Source organism: Cinclus cinclus, chromosome 13 (genome assembly GCF_963662255.1).
Source record: "Cinclus cinclus chromosome 13, bCinCin1.1, whole genome shotgun sequence".
Taxonomy (NCBI): Eukaryota; Metazoa; Chordata; class Aves; order Passeriformes; family Cinclidae; genus Cinclus; species Cinclus cinclus.
In genome coordinates this window covers 20,805,170-20,830,134 of record NC_085058.1, presented here as the reverse complement: position 1 = coordinate 20,830,134, position 24,965 = coordinate 20,805,170, and the positions used below count along the sequence as shown (strand labels likewise).

Sequence of the window (24,965 nt, the reverse complement as noted above, 5' to 3'; positions counted from 1 at the left end):
GAATATCGGATTTTTCGGGATGGGTTCAGAGCTGGTGACTTTGCGATCCCTGTGTGTTGTGTGTTCCCAGTTTTCCTTTAATTTGGGAGGGAATTCTAGGTTTTATGGGAATTGTTTTTTGGGGGGATTTTTTGAGGGGTTTTAGGGGAGTTTTTTGGGAATTTTTGTGGCTCCAGCACAGCCAAATCCCTGGAAATGGCAGGTGTGAGGGGGGAAAAAAAAAGGGAATATCTATTAAAAATATCCCAAATTCCCAACTTGCCCAACCTTGGAATGAACCAACTCCTCCCCTCTTTCCCAGTCAGCTCCCTCTGGAGTTTCTGCCCCTAATCCAGGAAAAAAAATGCGGGCAAAACAAAAATTTTTCCACTCAGAAAGCCAGGAATTCCAGGAGAAATGCTTGAAATTCCATGGAAATTCCTGAAAAATCGTATTTTCTTACCTTGTGCGAGGTAAAAAAACCCAGAAAATCCTTGGGGAAAAAATGTACAGATCCCGCAGGAAAAATCCCTTTGGAAGTGACTTGGATTTCCTGAGAAAGCTTCCGTGTTTAGAAATCTAGCGGCTCCAGGTTTTTTTGGGAATTTGGGGGCCTGGCAGAGCCACCTTTGGAGTTTTTGTCTGTTTGGCATTGAGGAATTTCAATAAAACTTTTGATACAAATCCTGCCTCTGGAATTCTTTCTGGGAAAACAAGGAAGGGAAGCCCTGGAAAACCAGGCATTCCCAGATCTTTTTTAGCACTTTTGGCTCCCTAAAAAACAAAGAATTTTAGCTCTGGAAAAATGGGAGTTCCCGGATCTTTCCAGCACCCTAAAAAGAAGGAATGTCAGCTCTGGAAAAGTGGGAATTCCTGGATTTTTAGCACCTTTGGCTCCCTAACATCCTTTGGATGAAGCCCAGGGAGAGGTTGGGTTTGAGTGAAGTTCCTGGAATATTTTCCCTTGGGAATGGGGGGTTCTGGGGGATTATCCCAGGAAAACTGGATCATTTTTCTCCTGGAAAATCCTCTCCTGGTTTTGCCAGGCTGGGGACAAGGAGATCCTGGATCCCAGGGAAATGCCAGCGCTCCCTCTGGAATGAGTTGGATCCTAAATGGGAATGTTGGGATGAGCTGAGACTGCTGGAATGAGGATCCATGCTGGATTCCAGGATCCGTCTTTCGGCTGCTCCCCCCTCCCTGGTCCGGAATTTTCCTTGGGATTTCCCCCCTCCCACGGAGCCCCTGGATGGAGAAGGAAAAGCGGGAACGCGGTTCTGGTATCCTGAAAAGATTTTATTCCATCACTATCCCATGGGAGCATAAATAATCGGGAATGACAGCACATGGAACGCAGCGGGGAACGCCGGGAACGCGGGACACGGACGGGACAGACCCGCACCAGGAATGCCGGGAATTTCAGGAATTGGGATCTCCAGGAAACAAAAAACAACGGGATTTGGTGTCGTTCCCTGTGCTCTGGGCAAATTCCAGCAATCCCGGGATTGTCCAACGTGCTGAGCCCGGCAAACTCCGGGTGCGTCCCTCGGGATCCATCCCTGGGGCAGCAACCCCAGGAATATACCAGGATTCCACCATGGGAAGAATCCCAAATTCTCACCGCAGGAATGATCCCAGATTACCACCATGGGAATGATCCCAGTTTTCCAGCATGGGAAGGGATCTTGGGATGGATCCCAGGCTCCAACTGCAGGAAGAATTCCAGGTTCCCACCATGGGAAGGATCCCGTCCTGCTCCCGTGGGAATGACCCCAGATTTCTGCTCTGGGAAGAGTCCCAGGCTCCCAACATGGGAAAGGCTCATGGTAAGGATCCTGGGATCCCACCATGGGAAAGGATTGTGGGATGGATCCTGGGATCCCACCATGTGAATGATCCCGGTTTTCCAGCATGGGAAAGGATCTTGGGATGGATCCCAGGCTCCAACTGCAGGAAGAATTCCAGGTTCCCACCATGGGAAGGATCCCGTCCTGCTCCCATGGGAACGATCCCAGTTTCCCAGCACAGGAAGGATCCCGGATTCCCACCCAGACTCCCCCTCTGACGATCAAGCCCTTCCCGCTTCCCGCCCCCTTTCCAGTTCCGCTCCCGCTGTCACATTTTTGCATAGGAAAAAAAAAATTAATAGCAAGGAAGCTTGGCGCTTTCCCGGGAATCCCCCCCGGGCTGGCTCATCCCAACGGACAGGACACGGCTCTGACTCAGTGGGAGCCTCCAGGAATTCCCAGGAATCGGGTTAGAACGGGATTAGTGCCGGACAAGACGCGCAGGACGTGATTCCAGGCTCTCGGCAGCCGCGGATTCCGGAATTTTGTTCTGGGTGAGTAGATCCAAAGAATTTGGGAGTAGAAACGAAGGAATTTCTGTAGAAAATGTCCCTGGAGTCAATTGTTCTTGGGGCTGTTCCGGAAGTTCTTTAATTCCAGCTGCAGCTGCCGGATCCGAATGTCCTTCTGCGAGAGCTCGTCCTTCAGCCGCCGGATCTCGTCCTGCTGCCGGAAGAACATCCGAAGCAGCTGGAAAACAAGGATGGAGATGAAGGGATGGAGCTGCTGGGATCCCACCAGCTCCGCCCGGGATTTTGCCAGATGCGTGCTGAAAATGGGCCGGAACTCGGCTGATTCTGGGGACAAGGGATGGATTTGTGATTTGATTTCTGGGATATTCCCATGGTGATTTGGAGATTGTGATGGGATTTTGGTAAGGAATTCCCAGCTGGGAGGGTGGGGAGGGGCTGGGCTGGAATTCCCAGAGAAGCTGTGGCTGCTCCTGGATCACTGGAAGTGCCCAAGGTGAGGTTGGAGCAGTGGGAGGTGTCCCTGGAAAAGGTGTCCATCATGGGAAAGGGTCATGGGATGGATTCCAGGATCCCACCTTGGGAAAGGGTCCTGGGATGGATCCCAGGATCCCTTGCTCCCTTCTCCACTGGGATGGAGACCAGCAGCACGGTGCCTTTCCAGGTTCATCCCCCAGATCCCATTCCCGTTCCCATTCCCAATCCCATTCCCGCTCAAGGCCTGCCCCACCTCATTCTCCGTGCGGGGCGGGACGTTCTCCAGGAGGTCAATCCCGTTGACCACCACGCTCTTCTTCTCCCTCACCGGTGCCTTGAAGACAATCTTGGAATTCCTCTTGTATCCCTCCTTCAGCGACATCAGGATGGGATCTATGGGAGAGCCAGCGGGTCAGCGGGATCAGTGGTGGCCCTTTCCCACATCCCAGATATTTTTGGGATTCCCCCCCCGGTGGCTTTACCTCTGTTGACCCCGCTGAGCCACTCGTCCGGGGTCAGGGCCGGCTCCGTGCCTGGAGTCATGGGATAAATGTCCTCCTGGTATGTCTCCGACTGGGAAAACGGGAAGAGAAGAGCAATGGGATCTGGGAATCCACTCCCTGGGCGTGGGGGAATAATTCCCACCCACACAGAGGGAATAAACACCTGCATGGTTGGAAAACTCTGCACAAGGAGGAAATTCGGGAAGTGCTGGCTGGAGCAGAGAACCTGGGATTGCATCCTCCCCCCAGCCCTGGCCAGCAGCTCGATTTGCTTCCCAGAAAACCCTGATCCAAGGGATACTTTCCCAAAAAATCCCAAACCTCAGGTGAGACCAACCCTTTGGAGAAACATTCCCTAAAAACATTCCTGTTAAACTGTGGGTGAAATTCCCTGTGATGAGTAAGGATGGAGAGGTGCAGGGATGGTGGGAACAGAACCATGCATGGGATTGGCCCAAGCAGGGCATGTCCACGGCTCCCGACCCGCCCGGACATTCCGGATGCCGCTCATTCCCACATTCCAGGACTCACCCGCCTCGGGACGATCATGGAGATGGGCTCGATGAGCCCCTTGAGGGTGATGAGTTTGTAGAACCGGAAAACTTCGCAGGCGGAGACGTCCAGGCCGTGCTTTGGCATCACCCCTGGGGAGAGCACCGGGATCAGCCATCCAGGAAATTCCAGCACGGAAAATCCCAATCCCAAATCCTATCCAAACCAAATCCAAACCCAACCCAACCCAACCCAATCCCAAATCCAAACCCAACCCAACCCAATCCCCAAACCAATCCAAACGCAACCCAAACCCAATCTAATCCAATCCCAACCCAATTCAAATCCAATCTAATCCAATCCCAACCCAATCCAAATCCAAACTCAATCCAATCCCAAAGCCAATCCAAAGCCAACCCAAATCCTCTTCCTCATGCCGTTCAATCCAGCACTTTCCCCATCCCCCTTTTCCAAGCCCGGGGAAGCGGAGCAGCAGCACCTCCATCCTTACCCAGCCCTTTCTGCGGAGCCGGGGAGCGGAATTCCATGAGATAACTCAGGTAGGGCTTTTCCGAGCCGATCTCGTAGTACCGGATGTTGCCGTCACCCTGGAGCAGCAGAGAAGAGGGATGGGAATGGATTTGGAAATGAGGAAGTGGGAAAAAACGGGATTAGGAGCATTTCGAAGGCAGGGATTGATGGGATATTGGGAAGGAATTGTTCCCTGGGAGGGTGGGGAGGGGCTTGGTGGGAATTCCCAGAGAAGCTGTGGCTGCCCCTGGATCGTTGGAATGTTCTGGGTTGGACAGGGCTTGGAGCAGCCGGGGATAACGGAATGCTCCCCATCCACGGAACTGGAGGAGTTCAAAGCTCCCTTTCCACACAAACTGTTCCAGGATACAAATTCCAGCCCCAGCCCCTGAGCAGTGCTGGGGGATTTCCTGGGGATGCCCCATCCGGATGCTTCGTGCATCCCTACCTTCCCAGCCAGGTACAGCATGTGGGTGTCGGCATCGTAGAACGGGAAGAGGAGCCCCGAGAGCCCATCGATCTCCTCCTCGATCAGGGGCATGGATAAATCCTCCTGGAAAACAGGAAAATCCCAGGGTTAGCTGTGTCCCGATGGTGGTGCTGAGCGGGATCCCGGAGTGGATGGAGAAGGAATTCCAGCGGGAATGGAGCAGGGGTCTGAGGAGGGATGGAGTAGGAATTCCAACAGCAATGGAGCAGGGATTCTAGCAGGGATGGATCAGGAATTCCAGCAGGAACGGAGCAGGGATCCTGGTGGGTTTGGAGAAGGAATTCCAGCAGGAATGGAGCAGGGATGTTGGTGGTGTTGGAGCAGGAATTCTGGCGGGGACAGAGCAGGATGCTGGTGGGGTTAGAGCAGGAATTCCAGTGGATATGGAGCAGGGATCCTGGCAGCGATGGAGCAGGATCCTGGCAGGGTTGGAGCAGGAATTCCAGTGGGAACAGAGCAGGATCCTGGCACTCACCTGGTCCCAGAGGGCGATCTGCCGGGTGTTCCAGCGGGAGACTCCTGTGGTCAGGAGCCGTTTGGTGCTTCCCAGGAAAACCACGCGGTTGACACGGTGGTTCTTGCAGCTGGCCTCCTGCAAGACAGGAGTGAGCTCTGGAACTCCCCTTGGATCCAGCTCTCATCCCAGGAAAACCCTTTCCTTGCTCCCCTCGCCTCATCCCAGAGAAATTCCAGCTCTGTCCTTCGGCACCTGGACCCGGGCAAGCCGAAATTCCCATTTTCCTGAGGATCAGGGAGAACCCACCTCCTCCAGATTCCTGCACTGTCCCCTTTATTCCCAACATTTCCCAGAAATCCTTAATTAACAACAGAATCAAAACCTCCAGCTCCACTCCTTCCCCTTCATTCCCAACGTTTCCCACAAATCCTTAATTAACAATGGAATCAAACCCTCCAGCTCGGGATGAGGCCAAACCCTTCCCACCACCTCCACAACCATCCTGGGAACCTGAGAACTGGGAGCACCCGCAACACTTCATGGATACTTTTTATTTTTTTCCCCCCGGCATTCCACAGGATTCTTCCCCAAAATCTGGCTCCATCTGCCCAATCCCACCTGCAGGACCCTCCCGGAGCGCGGCTCCAGCACACGCAGCCTCTTGTCCTTGCAGGTGGTGGCCAGGAGGCTGCCGTCGGTGTTGAAGGACATGCAGAGGATCACGTCCGCATGGCAGTCGATCATCTTCACCGGCTCGCCGATGTCCAGGTTCCAGATCAGCACCTGTGGGAAGAGCCTTTGGAGCAGCCCGGGATCGTGGAAAGGGGGAGGGAGGGGGTGATGATGGTCTGTGGAAGCTGTTCCTGGGTTTTGGGAGGTCTCCCTGGTCATGGAAGCTGTTCTATTTTTTTAGAAGCTGTTTCTGATCAAAGGAAGCTCTTCCTGGTTTTTGGAAGCTGTTCCTGGTCTATGGAAGCTGTTCCTGTTTTTTGGGAGGTCTCCCTGGTCTATGGAATCTGTTCCTGGTCTGTGGAAGCTCTTCCTGGTTTTTTGGAGGTCTCCCTGGTCTATGGAAGCTGTTCCTCATCTATGGAAGCTGTTCCTGATTTTTGGGAGGTCTCCCTGGTCATGGAAGCTATTCCTTATCTGTGGAAGCTGTTCCTGGTCTTTGGAAGATGCTCCTGATCTGTGGAAGCTGTTTGTGATCCATGGAATGTCTCTCTGGTCTATGGAAGCTCTTAGTGACCTATGGAAGCTGTTCCTGACCCATGGAACATCTCCCTGACACACGGAACGTCTCCCTGACCCACAGAATGTCTCCCTGGCCTATGGAAAGCACAGAATGAGATGACCTTTAAGCTCCTTCCAACCCAAACCACTCCAGCGTTCCACGACCCCACTCTGGCCATCCACAGGTGACTCACAGCGGTGCCAAAATCCAGGAAAACCCTTGGGAACGGCATTCCGGGGAAGGCTGACCTTGTAGTCGTAGCCGGCGCTAAAGAGGATGTTGTTGGTGGTCGGGTGCCACTCCACGATCCCGACCCGCCGGCTGTGTCCGTACAGCTCCAGCACTGCCTCCGTCATGTTCCGCTTCAGCCCGCCCTCCGGAATCTCCCAGATCCGCACCTGGAATGGCGTTTGGAGCATCCCAACTCCTGGCCTTGAAAAAGCTCCTTCCCAAAAAAAAATGCTTTCAGGAATTCCAGGATCAGCCCTGCTGCTGAAGGTTCCTCAAGGATAAATAACGAATCCTTGGGATCCCTTGGGAAAAATCCAGGATAGATCCACAACTGGAATGGGGTTTGGAACATCCCAACTCCCATCCTGGAATTCCTATCTTGTCCAGGAATTCCAGGACCAGCCCTGCTGCTGATGGTCCCTCAAGGATAAATAATGAATCCTTGGGATCCCTTGGGAAAAAAATCCCACTGGGATGGATCCACACCTGGAATGGGGTTTGGAACTTCCGTTCTGGAATTCCCGTCTTGTCCAGGAGTTCCAGGATCAGCCCTGCTGCACAATTTGGGATTGACTTTGACCTCCTGTCCCTCAGCATTCCCAAAATAAATGCAATGGAAGTATCAAAGTAGGCAATTGATGGGATAGGGAGGATGGATGGATGGATGGATGTGGGAACTGCATCCCAAAATTCCGGCTCACCGAGGTGTCCTCAGAGCAGGAGGCGATGATGTTCTCAATGAAGGGATTCCATTTGATGTCCAGCACGTTTCCCTGGTGACCACAAACTTTGGGATAGTTCGGCTCGATCCGGCCGGTCTGGAATGGGACATCAAGGAAAACATCAGGAAAAACATCAGATTTCAGGAGATTTCCCAGGAATGGGAAATTGCTGGAGAAGGGAGATCCAGCTCGGCTTGGGATGGGCCAAGCCAGGAATTTGGTTTATCTGATATTCCCAGTATTCCCAGCTGATCCATGGATGGGAAGAAGTTTCTCCAGTCTCCATGGATTTCCCTCCCAAATTCTGGATTTCCCTCCCAGATTCTGGATTTCCTTCCCAAATTCCAAATTTCCCTCCCAAACTTTGGAATCACCATTTCCCAAGACTCTCCTCCACGGAACAAACCCCAAATTCTGGGATCACCAACTCCTGCTAATCCTCAATCCATGACCCCACAGGCTGGGATCTTTCCATGCAGAATTCCCAAAGCGTTTATGGAGCCTCCTGGGAAGATTCCCACCGGGATTGGCTGCAGGAATCCTTCCCATTCCCAAGGAATCTCTGTGTCCGGATGCCACCCCGATGTCCTTCCCTGCTCCGTGCTGGCTCCGTGCCGGAGCCACGCTTGGAGCGTTTGGAATAACTGGGTCAACTCGGCACAGCCGCTGAATATTTCATGGATTTTCCTTCCCGACTTTTCCTGTGCCGGGCTCCCGGCTCCGTTTATTGGGAACAAAGGAATGTGCTGGGAATTCCACCCTCAGCAGCTCCAGGAAGTCGGATCAGGGCCAGGAACAGCCCCAGAGCTGTCGCTCCCAGGGTTTCTTGGGATTAATTTCCTCCCTCAAGCTGCAGGGAGGAATTTGGGAAGGAAAATTCCCAAAGATGAGACAGAGAAGGAAAAGGAAACATGGGAATGGCAATGATTCCTTAGTTCTGCCTCCCAATGAATTCCTGGGATGCAATTCCTGGTTTTAGCTTTGTTATAGGAAATATTCCAGCCCCCATCACTTATCCAAAGGCTCGGCTTATCCCGCTTTTCCCCGGTTTCCAATTTGCGTTGCCAGGACTTTATTTACATCCTGGCCGCAGCAGAAATTTCTGCAGAAACCACGGAATTCCAGGTGGATGGAATTTTTAACAGCACAAATTCAAATCCCACCATTTTAATTTTGAGTAATCAGACGAGTGAATTCCTTTTCCACGGAGATTTGATGGATTTTCCCCAAAATTTATCAGGATTTTAAGAGAGCAATGCTGAGTTTGGTTATTTGGGATCATTTCTTCCCAAGGAATCCGGAATTTTGATTAAAATTGGTAGCGCACAGTGGGAAAAGGACAAGGAATGTGCTATTCCCAGGAAAAAGAAAAGGGAAAATAAAGGCAATAAAAGGGAAAAATCCCTAAAAAAAAAAAAAAAAAACAACAGGATTCCAGCTGTGTTTTCCCATTTTTCAGCAGGACCTTGCCGGCAGCCAGGAGTTAATCCAAGGTGAATCCTAATCCCTGGATCCCTGATCCCCGGCTGAGGGAAGCGCCGTGACCCAGATTCCAACCCCGCAGGGACAGCCTGGAGCTCTCCTGGCTCCGGCAGCTCCGAGATTTCCCACGGAAAAGGCTGGAAGGAGAAAATCTTCTGGCAGCTCCTGCCCCTCCCTTTGCTGAAGCACTCGGAAAAAGGGAAAATCCTTTGGGTTATGCTGGGAAAAGGGAAAATGATTTGGAAAAATTGTGAATTTTGGGGATTGGGGAATGGAGAGGGAATTCTTTCCCTGGGAATGGTTGCAATAGCAGCAGGCAGAGGGATGGAAACTCTCTGGATTCAGGAATCAGGGAATGGGATCCATCAGCACCAAATCCAAGGGATGGGAAAAATCCTCAATTCCCACCCTTGGAGCAGCACAGCTCCACCCTGGCCACGGCTGAATTCCATTTTTCCCAAAAATCCATCCAGCAGGAAATCTTGGATAAATTATTTCAATATCCAAAATTCCCAAAATCTGCCTTTCCCTTGGAAAACACAAACCAGGAACACTTCCAAACCCTCCCATTCCCTGGAAAACTTCACAAATGTGGAGAAATCCCTGGGTTCTGCTCCATCCTTCAATCCCACACGGAAAACCTCAGGGATGGATGCAGCATCCATCAGACAGCACCTCTGGATCCCGTTCCCAGACGGAAAATCCCAAGGGAACATGGAAGGGACCACGGAGAGGTTTGAGAATTCCATGCCCTGTCCTATTCCAAATCCAGCTTTTCCCCCATCCCAAATCCAACCTTTTTCCTATCCCAAATCCAGCCTTTTTCCCTATCCCGAATCCAGCCCTGTCCCATCCCAAATCCAACCCTTTCCCATCCCAAATCCAGCCTTTTCCCCACCCCAAATCCGGCCATTCCCACAATCCCAGCAGTGACGGGAGCAGGAGTTTGGATTTCAGCTTCCTCCGGATAAACAGAGGCTCCCCCTTCCCGTTCCCGCTTCCTTCAGGAGAGAACATCGGCTGCCTCTGGAAAACAGCTCCTCATTCCCAGCAGGAACAAAAATTCCCATGTTTCCATGGAAATGATTCCCTGCAAAGGGATCCATGGTGATCCCAACAAAATCCTTATCCCAAATCCCTTACCGGCTTTCCCGGAGCTCCTTTAGGCCCTGCAAAGGGCTCTGAGAATTTCCTAGATCCTTCCCTTCTCCAGGGGAACATTCCCAGCATTCCCAGCCTGGCTCTGGGACAATGGGATGAGCTCCAGAAGGATGGGATGTGGCAGCACCGAGCTGCTTCCTGATGGAATTGCAACATCCAAGGATTTTGTTCCCTGACTCAAAATACAGGAATATTTCTGAGGGGCCTCCAGGACCAAATCCTCAAGGCCAGGTTGGACAGGGTTTGGAGCATTCTGGGATAGTGGGAATTGTCCCTGTCCTACCCCAAATCCAGCACTTTTCACATCCCAAATCCATCCCTGTCCTATCCCAAATCCAGCCTTTTCCCCCATCCCAAATCCAGCCCTGTCCTATCCCAAATCCAGCCTTTTCCCCATCCCAAATCCAGCCCTGTCCCTATCCATGGAATGGGATGAGCTTTAATGTCCTTTCCAACCCAAACCATTCCAGGATTCTGGGATTCTCCCGTTCCTATGGAGCTACTCTTGCTCTTCCCAATCCTTCGCCCACTCCCTTGGGATATTTTTATCCCAAGGCTCACTCCCAGTCCTGAGGCTCTGGAATCTGGGAGGAAGGAGGAACAAAGCTCCCTCTTCCCAACCTACACATCCCTTGGATGTCTCCATGAAAACCCTGGGATGTGGATTTTGGATGAGCGTGAGGAGCAGATGGCCCGGCCCAGATTCCAGGAGCTTTGCTGAGGGCAAAATCCAGGGAAAAGATCCAAAAATACGGCAGCAAATCCACGGAGCGGCTCCGCGGTATCCGGGTTACCTTCATTAGCTTCTAATTATGGATCCCAATTAATTAGGGAGCTGCTGGTTTCCAAGGAAAATTAGTTTCTCCTTAACGAGCTAATCAGGCTCCAGATAAAGAAAAAAAAAATTGTAAAAAGGGAATTTATTAACTCCTCCAGTATCCAGGGCCACTCCAGGCAGGATTGACCAGCTGGATATCCCAGGATTTCCGAGGATCCCTTTGGAACAGGTGGCAAACACCATCCCTGCTTTTATCCCAGCGGGATTTTGCCAGGAAAAAAAAGTAAGATTTGCTGGGAATCTGGGGTCGTTCCTCAGGATTCAGGATCGAGGGAGTGTGGATGGAGATTCCAGCTGGGATCCAGGAGGAAGGAGCCGGGATGAGGCCGGAGCTGGAGCGCTCCGGGTGTTCAGACAAAGCTCCCGATTTTTTTTTTTTTTTCTGGGAATGTTAATGAGGCTCAAGCTGTGCTCTGCAATTAAATCCTGATTAGAATTCCTTCCATCTGGAGCTGCCTCCGGAATGAACAAGGAATCTGGGAGAGGTGGGAATGTTGCACAGGGAAAGGGTTGAAGGAATGATGGGATAGGGGTCAGAAAAAGCCAGGGAGAGCTCCTGCTTCTCCTAGCTTCCCTTCCCAGCTGGAATTTGGGATGTGGGAATTTGGGAATGCAGCTCTTCCATGGCAAAATTCCTCCTGGGAATGAGGAATGGGCTGGGAGCATCCCAGAGCTTCAGGTGCCCCGGGATGGGATGTGGATTCCCACTTGGAATTCAGGAATATCCTAGGGGAGTGCCTGAATTTTGGGAGCAATCCAAGAATCCTGGAATGGTTTGGGCAGGAATAGGATTTTATCTCGTTCCAATATCCTTTCGGGAATCCCACCTGGTCCACCGGGACAATGAGGAAACAGCCCCATGAAAAGCAGCAGGAATTTAGACACTTTTTTTGGGAATTGCCATTGGGAATCTCACCTGCTCCCGCAGGATGACAAGGAAGCCCCAGGAAGACCATCAGGAATTTGGACAGTTTTTTTGGGAATTCCCATCGGGAATCTCACCTGCTCCAGCGGGATGACGAGGAAGGAGCCGCCGCCGGCGCTCTCGGTGACGATGGCCAGGTAGCGCGCGTTGACGGCACAGAAATGGTTGTCGTGGACGTTCTTGGTGATGGGAATTCCGTCGAAGCAGTGCTCGCGGCTCGCTGCCTTCCCGTAAACATTCCGGAACTTGGAGCTGCGGTACTGCGGCCGCCATGACATCTGCAGGAAGAACGCAGGGATCGGCATTCCCAAAAAAAAAAAAAAAGAAAAAAAAGGAAAAAAAAAAAGAAAAAACAAAACCCCGGTTGTTCTGTCGTTTTTATCTGGTGGAACCATTCCCACGTGAACGTTCCCGAGAATTCCAAAGCATCCCCTGGAGCGAGGAATGGCTGCCAAAAGGCATGAAAAGAAGGCTCAGCATTCCCAAAAAAAACCCCCACATTCCCTGTTGTTCTCGCGTTCCCAATCTGTTTTTCCTGCCATGACATCTATGGGAAAACGCAGGGATCGATATTCCCAAAAACCCCCCACATTCCTGGTTGTTCTTGCATTTTTACCATGGACATGGAAAGATCAGGATGGGCCCATTCCCACATGAACATTCCTGAAACATCCAAATAATTCTCCCAGTGCTGGAATGGTTCCCAAAAGGCATGGAAAGAAGGCTCAGCATTCCCCAAAAATCCCACATTCCTGGTTTCTGTCCTGTTTTTGTACCTGGAGGGACATGGAAGCATCAGGATGGCCCCATCCCCCCATGAACATTCCCAAAAAATCCAGAGCATTCCCTGGAGCGAGGAATGGCTCCCAAAAGGCTCGAAAAGAAAGCTCAGCATTCCCAAAAAAAACACCCCTGGTTGCTCTCCTGTTCTTTTACTTGGTGGGACATGGAAGTATCGGGATGGCCCCATTCCAACATGAACATTCCCAAAAAATCTACGGCACTACCCCGGTGCTTGATGGGCTCCCAAAGGCTCGAAAAGCTGCAGAATTCCAGCTGCTCCCCTTTGGAGTGGGAATGTTCATCCAGCACACGCCTGGGCGCACATGACAAAGGAATTCCAGCTTGGAATGTGATGGCTTGGAAATGGATGGCGGGAGAGCGGGAATTGGGGCAGGATGGGAGTGCTTAGGGATGGAGGGAACGTTGGGAATATTCCACGTTTTCCACAGGTTTTCCTGCATGGAACAGATCAGGATCCAACAGGGATCCCAAGGATCCACAAGTTGATCCTGGAGTTTCAGGGATCCTGGTGGGAACGGAGTAAATCTCCAGCTCTGCCCTCATTCTCTGGGAATAGCAATGCCTGGAAAACCAGGAAAAGGTCCCAGGAACAAACCCCCATCCGTGCTTGGACGTTTTCCCGCTTTCCTGGCAGCTCCAGCCTTTCCCGGGAGCAGCAGCAGGAGCAGCTCCTGTCTCCATGGGTTTGGCTTTTCAAAAGATCCTTTCATCCCTCGGGAGTCTTGGAAACAGCGGGAGCGAGAGAAAAATCGGGAAAGGAGCTCTGGCCACAACAACAGGCACAGCCCCGGCCCTAATCCTGAAAAAAAATGGATATCCTAAAAATAGCTCCTGGTAATCCGCCCCGAGCGTCCGAGCTCACGGAGAAATTCATCCCTGCCTTCACCTGGAATTTTTGGGAGGAAAAATTCCTCCCTTCTGTTTTTCTCCTTGGAATTGAGCCCTGCCAGCAGCTTTTGCGTTGTCACCATGGTGCTTCCCGTGTTCTGAGGATTTTTAGTGGGAATAAAGGGATTTTTCCTCGGGATTTGCTGTTTTTCTGATGGATTTGTTTGAGTAGCAGGGAAAAAAGAAAAGTGGGATTTGCTTATAAAAATCATTGGGAAAAGGAAATCCAACATGAAAAACTCTGGGGTTTTCAGGAAGGGGATCCAGAACATGAAGCCTTTTCCAAATCCTGCTGTTGGATAAAAATTCTCTGTCTGGGATTTTCTGGATAAAATCAAGGCTTAGTTTTGTAGGAATTCTGGGATTTTTTAGAAATCCCAAATCCAAGCCGATCCCGGCTCCGAGTGTGAGGTTGTTTCCCCCCAGCTCCCTCCGGATCCGATGCATCCCTGGAAGTTTTTTCCATGGGAAAGGTCAGGAATGCTGGAGTTTGACATTTCCAGCATCAATGGCTCATTAAGGCTGGGCACAAACAGAAGCTGCTTTTCCAGAGGAAAATCAAGGATCTGGAATCACCGGGAAGGAGCTGGAGCTGCCCAATCCCATCCCACGGACATCCTGCAATTCCCCTGTGTGGAAAACGGGGGAAAAAGGAGAAAACTTGGAATTTTTTTGGGGAAAATCCCCTCTGGACCCACTGCTGTTCCACATTTCTGGACGCAGGAATCCTTGGGGGGGGATTCCCGGGATCCCAAATTTCCAGTGGATTCCACATGGAATCTGCACCTGGGAGCATCAGGACTGAGGGATTTGGGGTGAAATCCCAAAGGATTTGGTCTGTTTGGGAATGGATTTGGGGTGATCCCAGATCCCACCCAGCTGGAGCCAGGAGATATTTTGGGATTTCTATCCTAGAATTTTTTAGGATTGATATCCAGAGGAGAAATCCAGGCTGGAAAACCTCAGAATGTGCTGGGAGAACCCCTCCAAAGCCACCTCCCCATCCCAATCCTGGAATTTTTTTTCCATGGGGAGGGAAGAACTCCAGAGCAGGAGCTGGCTGGAATTCCCAATCCAGCCTGGTTGCTGGAATACCCAATCCAACCTCACCATGGGGCTGGAATTCCCGATCCAACCTCGCTGTGGGGCTGGAATTCCCAATCCAGCCCTGCCATGGGTTTGGAATTCCCAATCCAATTTTGACACTTCAACCCAAGAGGGAAAACCCAAAGAAATGCGGGACGTGGGGTGGGAATGCCGTAAATTCCCTTCGTCCCGAGGCATCTCCGGAGCAGACCCAGCCCCGAGGGAAGTTCTGGCCTGGCTTGGGATGCATTTTCCATGGATTTTGTTGCAGCCAGGTGGGAATTCCCGGCTCCGGACACTCACCAGGCCGCGCTTGCTCCCCAGCACCTCAGACTTGTGCAGGTCCCTCATGGAGCTCTGTGCAGAGAAGGGAAAGGAAAAAATTCCATTCATTTCCCGGGAATTCCAGGGAAAACACCCAAACCCTTCCTGCTGCTCCGGAGGGCCGGGATCAGCTCCCAGCAGGGATTTTTTTTTTTTTTTTTTGGGGTGGTTTCAACCCCATTTCCTCCTCCCGCTTTTGGAGAATTCCGCACGGCTGCCAAAGTTCTAGAGGATGAAGGAATTCCAGAGAACTCATGGATTTGTAGTTTCAAAAAGTGGGATTATGGGATGTTGGGAAGGAATTCTTCCCTAGGAAAGCGGGGAGGGGTCGGTCTGGAATTCCCAGAGAAGCCAGGGCTGCCCCTGGATCCATGGAATGTTCAAGGTGAGGTTGGATGGGGCTTGGAACAGCCTGGGATAGCAACAGAATCCATGGAATGTGGGAGGTGGGACAATTCCGGCTGGGAATCTCCCAGCTGAGGTTTTTCCAGCCTGGAAGTGCCTGGGATTTCCCTGGGTTTTGGCTTTTCAAGGATTTTGAGTTTCTCGAAATCCTGGGAATGGCCTCTCCTCTTCCCAAACGCTGGGAAAAACTCCAAGTGAGGCCGGACGGAGCGGAGCTTTTCCCAGGAATCCTCATCCCTCTTGGATCATGGAGCTGCTTCCCAAATTCCCACGGATCTCATGGGATTTTCAGAAAGGTGCAAACACCATCCCTGGCACCCTCAGGGAACCGAGGCTGGATCATTTCCCATCTGGGAAAACTTCTGGAGGAGGAAAACCAAACTTTCCCAGGCCCCACGTGCCAAGAACAATCCCAGAATTCCCCCACTGGAAAAAATTCCGGAAGCAAGGCCAGATGTCCTCCCACTGTGTTTTCAGAGTCCTTCCCACCTCAGGAAGCTCCCGATGGAGAACAAAACACTCCCAGCCCCCGGAGCTGCCCTGGGGCACCACCCCCAGGAATTTTCCCTCCTCTAGTTCCTTGGAATTTCCTTGAGGGGAACAAAAAATTCCAGAGGAGGAAAAGTTGCTTTTCCTGTTGGAATGAGCATGAGCCAGGGATTCATCCATGAGAATTCTTTTCACGTCCCATACCAAATCCTTGGATCCAATGGGATTTTCTAGCCAGGATCCAGCTGTTTGGATCTATCCCAAGAAAAATCCTCCGGTGGGAAGATCCCATCAATCCAACCATTCCCAAATTCAGATTTTTAATGGGGAAAACAGGGAAAAGACACTTCAGAGTGGGAATTAAAGGGATGGAATTGTCAGGGAAAAGGGATGCCATGGAAAAAAAATTCCTTAGGGAGATGCCAGGAAGGAGAGGATCAAAAAATTCCAGGAAAAAATCCACCTGGAGCAGAAACTTTGGGATAGCCTGGAAAAATTCCCTTTCCAAACCCCAGCTTTGCACAGGACAGGGAAATTTATTTATACTGGGAAATTTCTTTTTCCTGGGATTTTTCCAAAGCAGGGAACAGCACTCCGAGAAACAGCTCTGACAGCTCTCCCTTTCTATGCAAAAAATTCCAAATATTCCCGGGAATGAGCTCTCTGGGGTGGCTCCAAACCCAAAAAAAAAAAAAAAAAAAATCCCAAAAGGATTTTCTGGGAAGTTTCTCCCAGACTTTTCCAGCAGAAATCAAGGAATGAAAACAGCCAAATCCCATCAAGAAAAGAGGAAGGAAAACAACCAGGATCCAGCTGATATTCCAGGCTGCACATTCCCGTTTCCCGGGAAGCGCTGGAGGAGGCTGAAAGTCACAGAATGGCACCAACCCCCCCTTCCCAAACCTCGGGAATTCTGGACAAGCTTTTCCTTGTGCTCCGGCTCCCGGGATGAACAGAACCCTCTGGAGCAAGGCAAGGGAGCCTTGTTTTCCTTGTTTTCCTTGTTTTCCTCGTTATTCCAGCACAAAGCCGGGAGCTGCCCGAGCAGCGGCCGCGATGTCCCTCCCCTGCCCCAAAATTTGCCTCAAATCCCACTTTTTTCCCAGGTTTTCCTTGGATTTTTCAGGAATCAGGGTTCACTCTTCACACAAAATTCCCTTTTCCAGAGGTTGGGATGATCCCACCAGGAGCTGGGATCCCTCTGGATGAGCCTGCTTGGAATTCTCATCCCAGGCCAATTTTTCCATACATTTTGGATCTTTTCTGAATTAATTTCCCTTCATCCTCATTCCCACAAAGACTGAACATTCCATGGATTTGATCACAGAGATTTTTTGGGATAACGGGTCAAACTCTGGAGGGAATCCATGGAAGCTGCTGCAATCCTACTTATAAAAAAAACCACGGAAGTGCATTCCCAGCTTCCAGCAGAAAAAATTTGGGATGGGAGCAGCTGCAGATGGGAGATTCCCAGCAAATCCCAGGAATGTTCCCATCCCTCTCCAGCTCCCTCGGGATCCTCACCTGCCCTGCTCGGCTCCTTGCTGGTCGGGCGCCTCCGGATCCCCCCGGGATGGACACGGAGCTCAGGGAATCAGGGCTGCTCCAGGAGCCTGGAAAAGAAGGAAAACTCTTTGGATCCCAATTTCCAGCTGGGATCGATCCCGAATTGAAAATTAGGGAAAATTAGGGAATTAGGGATAAATGATCTGGAGGTTTCAGGGATTTGCCCCAGCCCCACCCCCCCCCCCCCCCCCCCCCCCCGTGGCATTCCAAGGGTTGGGATCCACAGGGATCCGGCATTGCCGATGGGTCAGGCTTTGCCAACTGGCATCCCTGGAAATCAAGGGAATTCTGGAATGGTTGGGTGGGAACGGACCTTCAATCCATCCCATTCCACGGGCGCTTCCCCCTTCCCAGGTTGCTCCAAGCCCCATCCAAGCTTTCCTTGGACATTCCCAGAATGCGACTCAGCTTTTTAGGTCCATTCTCATTCCCAAAATCCAAATGGAATCAACTCCGTGACAACGATCCCTGCTCCTGGCCCCATCCCAAAAAACCCCAGCAGCTTCCCAGGATGCACCACAGGAAATTTTGCTGGACCGTGGGCTCTTCCCAAGCTTTTGGCGAATTTTTCCATAACTTTTCCATAATTTTCCATCATTATTTTGCGTAATTTGTTGGATTTGCACAGCAGGAGTTGCTGGAGAAACCACTTCCAGGGGGGAAAATTCCATTTGGAATCCCACCAGGATGGGGCTGAGGCTCCATGGAATTCTGTTTCTTGAGGGGAAAAGATATTCCAGGCTTTTTCCTAACTTGAGGGGGTTTTAGGGAAGTCAGAGAGGCAGAAAAGCTGGAATGAGTGGGACCGATCCGGGGGCTCATCCATGAGAGTTATGGATCCATAGGGAGGCCGGACACAGCTCCCATCCTGGTCCTGGAATTCCTTGGATTTTAGATGAGCTTGGAAAATATAAGGTTGGAGAAGCTTTGGACGTGGCTGCCATCATTCCCAGCATTCCCACATTTCCCATCAAACAGGGAATCTCCCACAGCCAGGCCCCAATCTGGGCTCAGATCCCGATTTATCCCGATTTTTCCGCTGTAACACCACCCTGACTGCTCCAGCCTTTCCCTGGCACGGCCTTGCCCGGGCATTCTGCTCCCGGAGCTTTTCCCAGCCCCATTCCAGACGGAGATCCGTGCTGGGAGCCTTTGCCAGCGGGAACAAAGGAGTGCAGGATTTCTGGGAGCGGCCTTGGCACGGCTCCGGGAACACTGAAATCCATGGATTTGGGGGGCACTGGAGCAGCTGCCTCCCAAATCCGGAGATTTTTTTTTTAATCCCCCTCACTGCCAGATTTTGGGAATGACTCGGGAGATAGGAATCCAGGATTGAGCTGCGGGATGAATGGAACTATTCATGGTTTGATAAAATTCCGTGGAAAAAAAAAGCGGGAAGGGGGTGGGAATGAGCCTGCCCAGCCGGGTGTGAGTTACAGATCCCGGCGATCCCGCCAGGCCCCGTTAACGACCCCAATTAATTCCATTGAATCCCAATTAATTGCACGAGATCCCAATTAATTGCACAGAATCCCAATTAAAACTCATTAAAACGCCGAGGGCTGGAGCTGCCTTGGATGAAGCAAATTTTTATTGGAACAGGGGTTTTCCTTTTCCAGATTCCATTTCCTTATCCCTGTTCCGAATCACCAGCAGTTCCAAGGATGGGTGACTCCATGTGGGCTTTTCCAGGTTTTTATGGAGAATTAGGGAATGAGGGAGAAAAAGCGGGTGGGGGGGGGAGGGGTGAAGGAAAAGGAAAAGGAAAAGGAAAAAGGAAAAGGAATAATGAGGCAGGAAACTTCCCACTTCCCACATTCCATGGATTCTCTGTCACCCTCCCAGGCTGCTCCAAGCCCTGTCCAACCTGGCCTTGGACATTCTGGGGATCCAGGGGGCAGCCACAGCTTTTCTGGGAATTCCATCCCAGCCCTTCCCAGCCAGGAATTCCTAATTCCCAATATCCCATCCATCCCTGCCCTCTGGCAGTAGGAAGCCATTCCCTGTGTCCTGTCCCTCCATCCCTTATCCCAAATCCCTCTCCAGCTCCCCTGGAACCACTGTGGGATATTTGGAATTCTCAAGGACAGGCTGCTCCATCAAATCCATTTTTAGCAACCCCCAGGAGAAACCTTCATCCTGGATTCCTGGGAAATCAATCCATGTTCTCCAAATCCCAATTCCCTGCTAACACAGCCCAGCCATTCCATCGAGCTTCCGACGGATTGATCCGCTATCAGCTTTTCCATGGATCAGCATTTGCTCCAGCCACGGAATCTGCCCTTCCAAGGCAGCAGAGGACACTGAGAATTCCCACTGGGAATATCCTGGCCTTCCAACCTCCCAGCCATGGAGAACTTCCGTAGGGCATCATTTATTTGATCCCGACGGGGAATAATTGGAATTTCCTCTCTAGAATCTGGGATTGGCTCCAACTTCTTTGGATGTTCCCATTCCTCCAGATCCCAGCTCCATGATTTTTCAAGCCAGAGGAGCCATGGGATCATCCCGGGACCATCTTCCTTTCAACAGAGTTTTCTGGGAAAAATTCCAAGCTTTTCAAATCCCTCTTCCCGAAATGACCACGCCCCCAGATCCCAGTAATTTGTTAATTTGGAATTTGGGAGCTGGGAGCACCTGATCCAAGGTTAAATTCTCCAGCCCTTCCCTGACTGCAGAATTCCCACCTGGTTATTCCCACCTGGATATTCCCAAAAATTCTGTTCCCATTTCCACGGCAAAGGAATCTCTTTCCTCGTGTTTCCATTCCCATCCTGCCTCACATCCCTTCTCCCTCAAATCCTGCTTCCATTGGCTTCCTGCTCCTCATTCCTGGGAAAGTTATCCAGGCTGAGGGATAAAAATTCCCAAAATTTGGGATGCTTTTCCCTTTCCAAGGCATGGATACCGAACCAGACTCCACAGCACAGAAGAATTATCCCGGATTCCTACAGATCTTCTGGAAGCTGGGAAAAAAAAAAAAATAAAGCTGGAGTGGCCATTCCATGATATCCATGCCATGATTCCAGGGAATTTGGGCAGCTCCCAGAGTGAGGCGTGGGCTCTCCCAGCATTCCCATGGGTCCAGCTCCATCCTATTTTTAATTCCCTGGTTCCAAACTCCCCCAGGAGCTGCAGCTCTGGCTGCTCCTTCCCGTGGGAAGGGAGGGGGCGGCTCAGGACAGGGATGGATCCAGGAAATATTCCAGCCCACTCCAAGCTTTTTCCCAGCCCTCCAAATCCCAGGAAAAGCTCTGCGTGCTCCCTCTCCAATTCCTTGGGATGGCTCCGCCTGCCTTTAGGCCCCTGCTCCCGATTTTCAGCTGGATTTTCCTCACTGGAGGAATTGCTCGGGAATATTTACAAACTTTGGAAAAGCTTATCCAAGGTTTACAGTACCGCCTGGGAAGCGGCCCCGGTGTGGGAAGAGTTGCTGCGGGAGAATCCCAAATTCCAGCCCCAGATAACGCCGGCAGCTGGGGCAGGATGCAGATCCAGGAATTCCCTGGGGGTCCCACTTTTCCTGCCTTTCTGTGGGAACAATTCCCATCCCTAAATCCCACCGTTTCCTGCAACTTTGGAGCTTTTCCTGACTCCGGAGAGCCAAAAACATCCTGGAAAATCCTCTCACAGCTCCTCGTCCCACTTCCCTTTTCCCTCTCCACATCCAGGGAATGTCCAGGGACTAACATTCCCTGGATCTGTGGCCCAGTTTTGCCTGGAAAAGCCCTGGAATCGATGCTGTGCCAGGTCAGGAAGCTGGCCCCGGAATTTCTTTGGATTTCATCGATCCACGTTGCAGGAGATAAAATCCATAGGGAGAGCTCGGATGGAACACCGCGAATTTCGGGACAGAAGATGGGAAACTTTTCCATTTGCTCATCCATTCCCTGAAAATCAACAGAAAATTCCCCATCCCACTGCAGGTGCTTTCCCTGGACCTTTCTTCCTGGATAAATCCATTCCCACTCAAAAAAAAACCAAAAAAAAAAAAAAAAAAACCAACAAAAACAAACAAACAAACAAAAAAAAACCTGGGAATGAGTGCTCCAAATTCCCAGCATGGCTTCCAACTGCAGCCCTGGATATCTGGGAATTCGAGGTTCTTTGATCCCAATTTTAGATTTTTATCCCAAATTCAAGCCTGCTCATTGATCTCTCTCTGGAATTGCTGGCAACATGCTTTTCCAGGGATTCTGGCATGGATTGGGAATGGCAGCTGAGAATACCAACCCCAAAGGCAGAGCTGGTGACATCCCACAAGTTTTTTCTTAAGGAAAAATCTGGGAAAGAGGGATTCTCTCTGTTTTCACTGGGGTTATTTGGACATTCCAAATACTCCAGCCTGTCCCAATCCACGTGGCTTTTATGGGATCATCAATCCCATTCCCAGAGCCCACTGAGGTCATGCCTGACCCTTCCCACTCCATGACCCTTCCCAGTGATTCTCTGGAATGTCTGGTGACCTCCCAGAGTCATGGCTGTGCCACACCCTTGGGCTGGGACAGGCTTGGAGCTCCCTGATCCCAAATCCCAGGGATCCCCCAGTCTGGAATTGGCTCAGGCTTGGAGCTCCCTGATCCCAAATCCCAGGGATCCCCTGGAACTGGCCCTGTTGCTCCAAATCCAGCAGGATCCAGAGGCTTGGGATCGATCCAGGGGCACAACCTCGCCCATGGGATGGGAGAGCGGGATCAGGGATGGGAGAGCTCCCAGGGATCCTGGCATGGGAAGAGACGGGACCGACCCTCAGGAAGCAAAACCTTCCCTCCCCGCAGCAATCCGGGAGCTGCTCCGGGATGGATTTGGGATCCCACTGCCCCCTCCCACCCCATTCGTTTCCTTGATCCCAGAGCCATTCCCGAGGTTTTCCACGCCCTTCCAGCCACCTGTAGAGGTCCGGGAAGCCGGGGAAGAGGTTTAGGGAGGGGTCCCGGGGAATGCGCGACCCCCGGGGGGTCTGGACCTGCATTTTTGGGGGATGCGCGGTGTTTGGGATGCGCGGTTTGTAGGGGATGTTCGGTTTGGAGGATGCGCGGTACTTGGGAAATGCTCGGTTTTTTGGGGTGCGCGGTTTGGAGGATGCTAGGTTTTTTGGGGATGCGTGGTTTGGGGGATCCCAGATGTTTGGGAATTGCTCGGTTTTTGGGATGCGCGGTTCGGAGGATGCTCGATTTGGGGCGGATTCTCGGTTTGGGTGGGTTGCTAGGTTCGGGGAATCCGCGGTTTAGGGGGGATGCGCGGTTTAGGGGCGGACGCTCCATTTTTAGGACGCGCAGTTTGGCGAGAACGCGCGGTTCGGGACCGATACTCGTTTTTTGGGATGCGCGGTTCGGGAGAGGGATGCTCCTTTTGGGATCCCAGCACTGCTCGGAGCGAGATCCGGTGCTCCGGGGGGGATTCTCACCCGGCACCGCCGCCCCCTCCAAGGGTTAAAACTGCAGCAGAGCTGCGGGGCCGGAGCGGCCGCGGCCGCGGGAGGGGCTCGGCCGCGATCGAATCCCGGGAATTGCGGGGAGGAAAAGCGGGAGGCTCGGCCGGGAGAGGCTCGGCCGGGAGGGGCTCGGCCGGGAGGGGCTCGGCACCTTGCGGGCACCGGGAGCGGCGGAGGAGGAGCGCGGGTCCTTCCTTACCTTGGGGACACTCATGCGGCTGGCGGCGAGAAACGGAGGAGACGGAGGAGGAGGAGGAGGAGGAGGAGGAGGAGGAAGAGGAGGAGGAGGAGGGTGGGGTGAGCCCTCTCCCAGCGCCCAGCGCTGCCCGCAGCTCGGCCGGTGCTCGGCGCTCGCCGGGACCGTGATGTGATGTCAGCCCCGCACCGCCCCCGCCCGGGGGGAGCGGCCCCGGCCCGGCCCCGGTTCACGGTTAACCCTTGGGAGCCCCGGTTCGGGTCCGGGTCCTGGTCCGGTTTAACCCTTGGGAGCCCCGGTTCGGGTCCGGGTCCTGGTCCGGTTTAACCCTTGGGAGCCCCGGTTCGGGTCCGGGTCCTGGTCCGGTTTAACCCTTGGGAGCCCCGGTTCGGGTCCGGGTCCTGGTCCGGTTTAACCCTTGGGAGCCCCGGTTCGGGTCCGGGTCCTGGTCCGGTTTAACCCTTGGGAGCCCCGGTTCGGGTCCGGGTCCTGGTCCGGTTTAACCCTTGGGAGCCCCGGTTCGGGTCCGGGTCCTGGTCCGGTTTAACCCTTGGGAGCCCCGGTTCGGGTCCGGGTCCTGGTCCGGTTTAACCCTTGGGAGCCCCGGTTCGGGTCCGGGTCCTGGTCCGGTTTAACCCTTGGGAGCCCCGGTTCGGGTCCGGGTCCTGGTCCGGTTTAACCTTTGGGAGCCCCAGTTTGGGTCCGGGTCCAGTTCACATTTAACCGGTTCCCTCCCATCCTGACAGTGCCAGGAAATCCTGGAATGCTGTGCTGGGAAGGAGATTAAAGCCAATCCCATCCCATCCCATCCCATCCCATCCCATTCATCCCTTTATCCCATCCCTTTATCCCATCCCTTTATCCCATCCCTTTATCCCATCCCTTTATCCCATCCCTTTATCCCATCCCTTTATCCCATCCCAAATCCCATATCCCATATCCCATATCCCATATCCCATATCCCATATCCCATCCCACCCAAGCCTGGCTTCACTTCCAGCAATCCAGGGGGATGGAAATTCCATAGAAATTAAATAATCTGTGGATGTTTCAGTATTCCTGGATATTCCAGGCTGCTGCAGCTTCCAGAAGGATCCATCCATGTGGGAAAGGGGATTTTTTTTTTTCCCCTGTTTTTATTATGGACAGTGACACCAGCAGGGCTGGCAGCTCTGTTTTCCAGGCCCAGCTGGAAGGGACACTTGGAATAATTTAGGACATCAATGTCCCCTGGTGTTCCCAAATAACCCCAAAACCCAGGATAAAATTCTGGAGATTTTTATCCCAATTCCTGGTCTCTCCACCAAGGAAATCCCGCTCCCCATGGCATCAATTCCAAATAAATTTGGGGGAATTTGGGGAATTCTAATATGGAATTATTAAATTGAGGAGTATCCCTGACACCTTGCACACCACAAATCCCAAATATTGGGAATTTTCTCACAATATTTTAAAATCCCCAGGATGACAGATGAATACTGGGGATAAATATTTAGGGAAGAAATAACATTTTTATCTCCTTGTTTCCAGGGAATGAAATCAGGATACAGCCTGGAATTCTCCAGGATAATTTTTTCTTATTATAATAATAAGAATTATTATTATTATTATTATTATTATTATGCTTATGTTTATTTTAATAAAAAATAAAAATAAAATAAAAATAAAAATTAAAAAAATATTTTAAATTTATTTTTCCATCCAAGTACTTTTATTTATTTCAAACCACTCCAGGCCAATTCCAAAAGCACTCCCAACCCTCCCGGAAGAAAAGCACAGCCCAAAATCCATGGATTTCCCTTTTATGAGGAGACTATTCCAGCAAGAACCCGATTGAAGATGAGTTTTATTCCAGGGCCAAGCTTCCCTGTAAAAACCCAACGGATCTGATAACAAGGGGAGGAAAAATATTCCCAGATATTCCTTGGAAATCAACG

At 51.7% G+C, this 24,965-nt stretch overlaps 1 protein-coding gene across 2 annotated transcripts; it reads right to left on the bottom strand.

Moving 5' to 3' along the window:
* Positions 1 to 2,384: 2,384 nt before the first annotated feature.
* On the bottom strand, positions 2,385 to 16,864 carry CORO2B (coronin 2B). 2 transcript variants are annotated; one of them, XM_062501164.1, is made up of 12 exons: positions 16,843 to 16,864; positions 11,914 to 12,116; positions 7,410 to 7,526; positions 6,726 to 6,875; positions 5,865 to 6,029; positions 5,265 to 5,381; positions 4,748 to 4,852; positions 4,280 to 4,376; positions 3,808 to 3,920; positions 3,256 to 3,346; positions 3,027 to 3,166; positions 2,385 to 2,516 (listed from the first exon to the last, which is right to left on the bottom strand). In XM_062501164.1, the coding sequence occupies exons 2-12, from the start codon at positions 12,112 to 12,114 to the stop codon at positions 2,385 to 2,387; spliced, it is 1,428 nt and encodes a 475-aa protein (XP_062357148.1). In that variant the 5' UTR covers positions 12,115 to 12,116; positions 16,843 to 16,864. The 2 variants fall into 2 exon arrangements, with proteins under 2 accessions (XP_062357148.1, XP_062357147.1); XM_062501163.1 differs by lacking the exon at positions 16,843 to 16,864 and having other exon boundaries at positions 11,914 to 12,721.
* Between the last annotated feature and the right edge of the window lie 8,101 nt (positions 16,865 to 24,965).

What these genes read in the sequence shown, in the direction of transcription:
- CORO2B (XM_062501163.1), bottom strand. Translation starts at nt 12,231, where the DNA reads ATGGTTCCACCAGATAAAAACGACAGAACAACCGGGGTTTTGTTTTTT. An exon ending in CCTGCTCTGAGGACACCTCG is followed by an intron (nt 6,876 to 7,409) that starts GTGAGCCGGAAT and finishes ACGCCATTCCAG; the next exon opens with GTGCGGATCTGGGAGATTCC. An exon ending in GGCTCCGCAGAAAGGGCTGG is followed by an intron (nt 3,921 to 4,279) that starts GTAAGGATGGAG and finishes TGCTCTCCCCAG; the next exon opens with GGGTGATGCCAAAGCACGGC.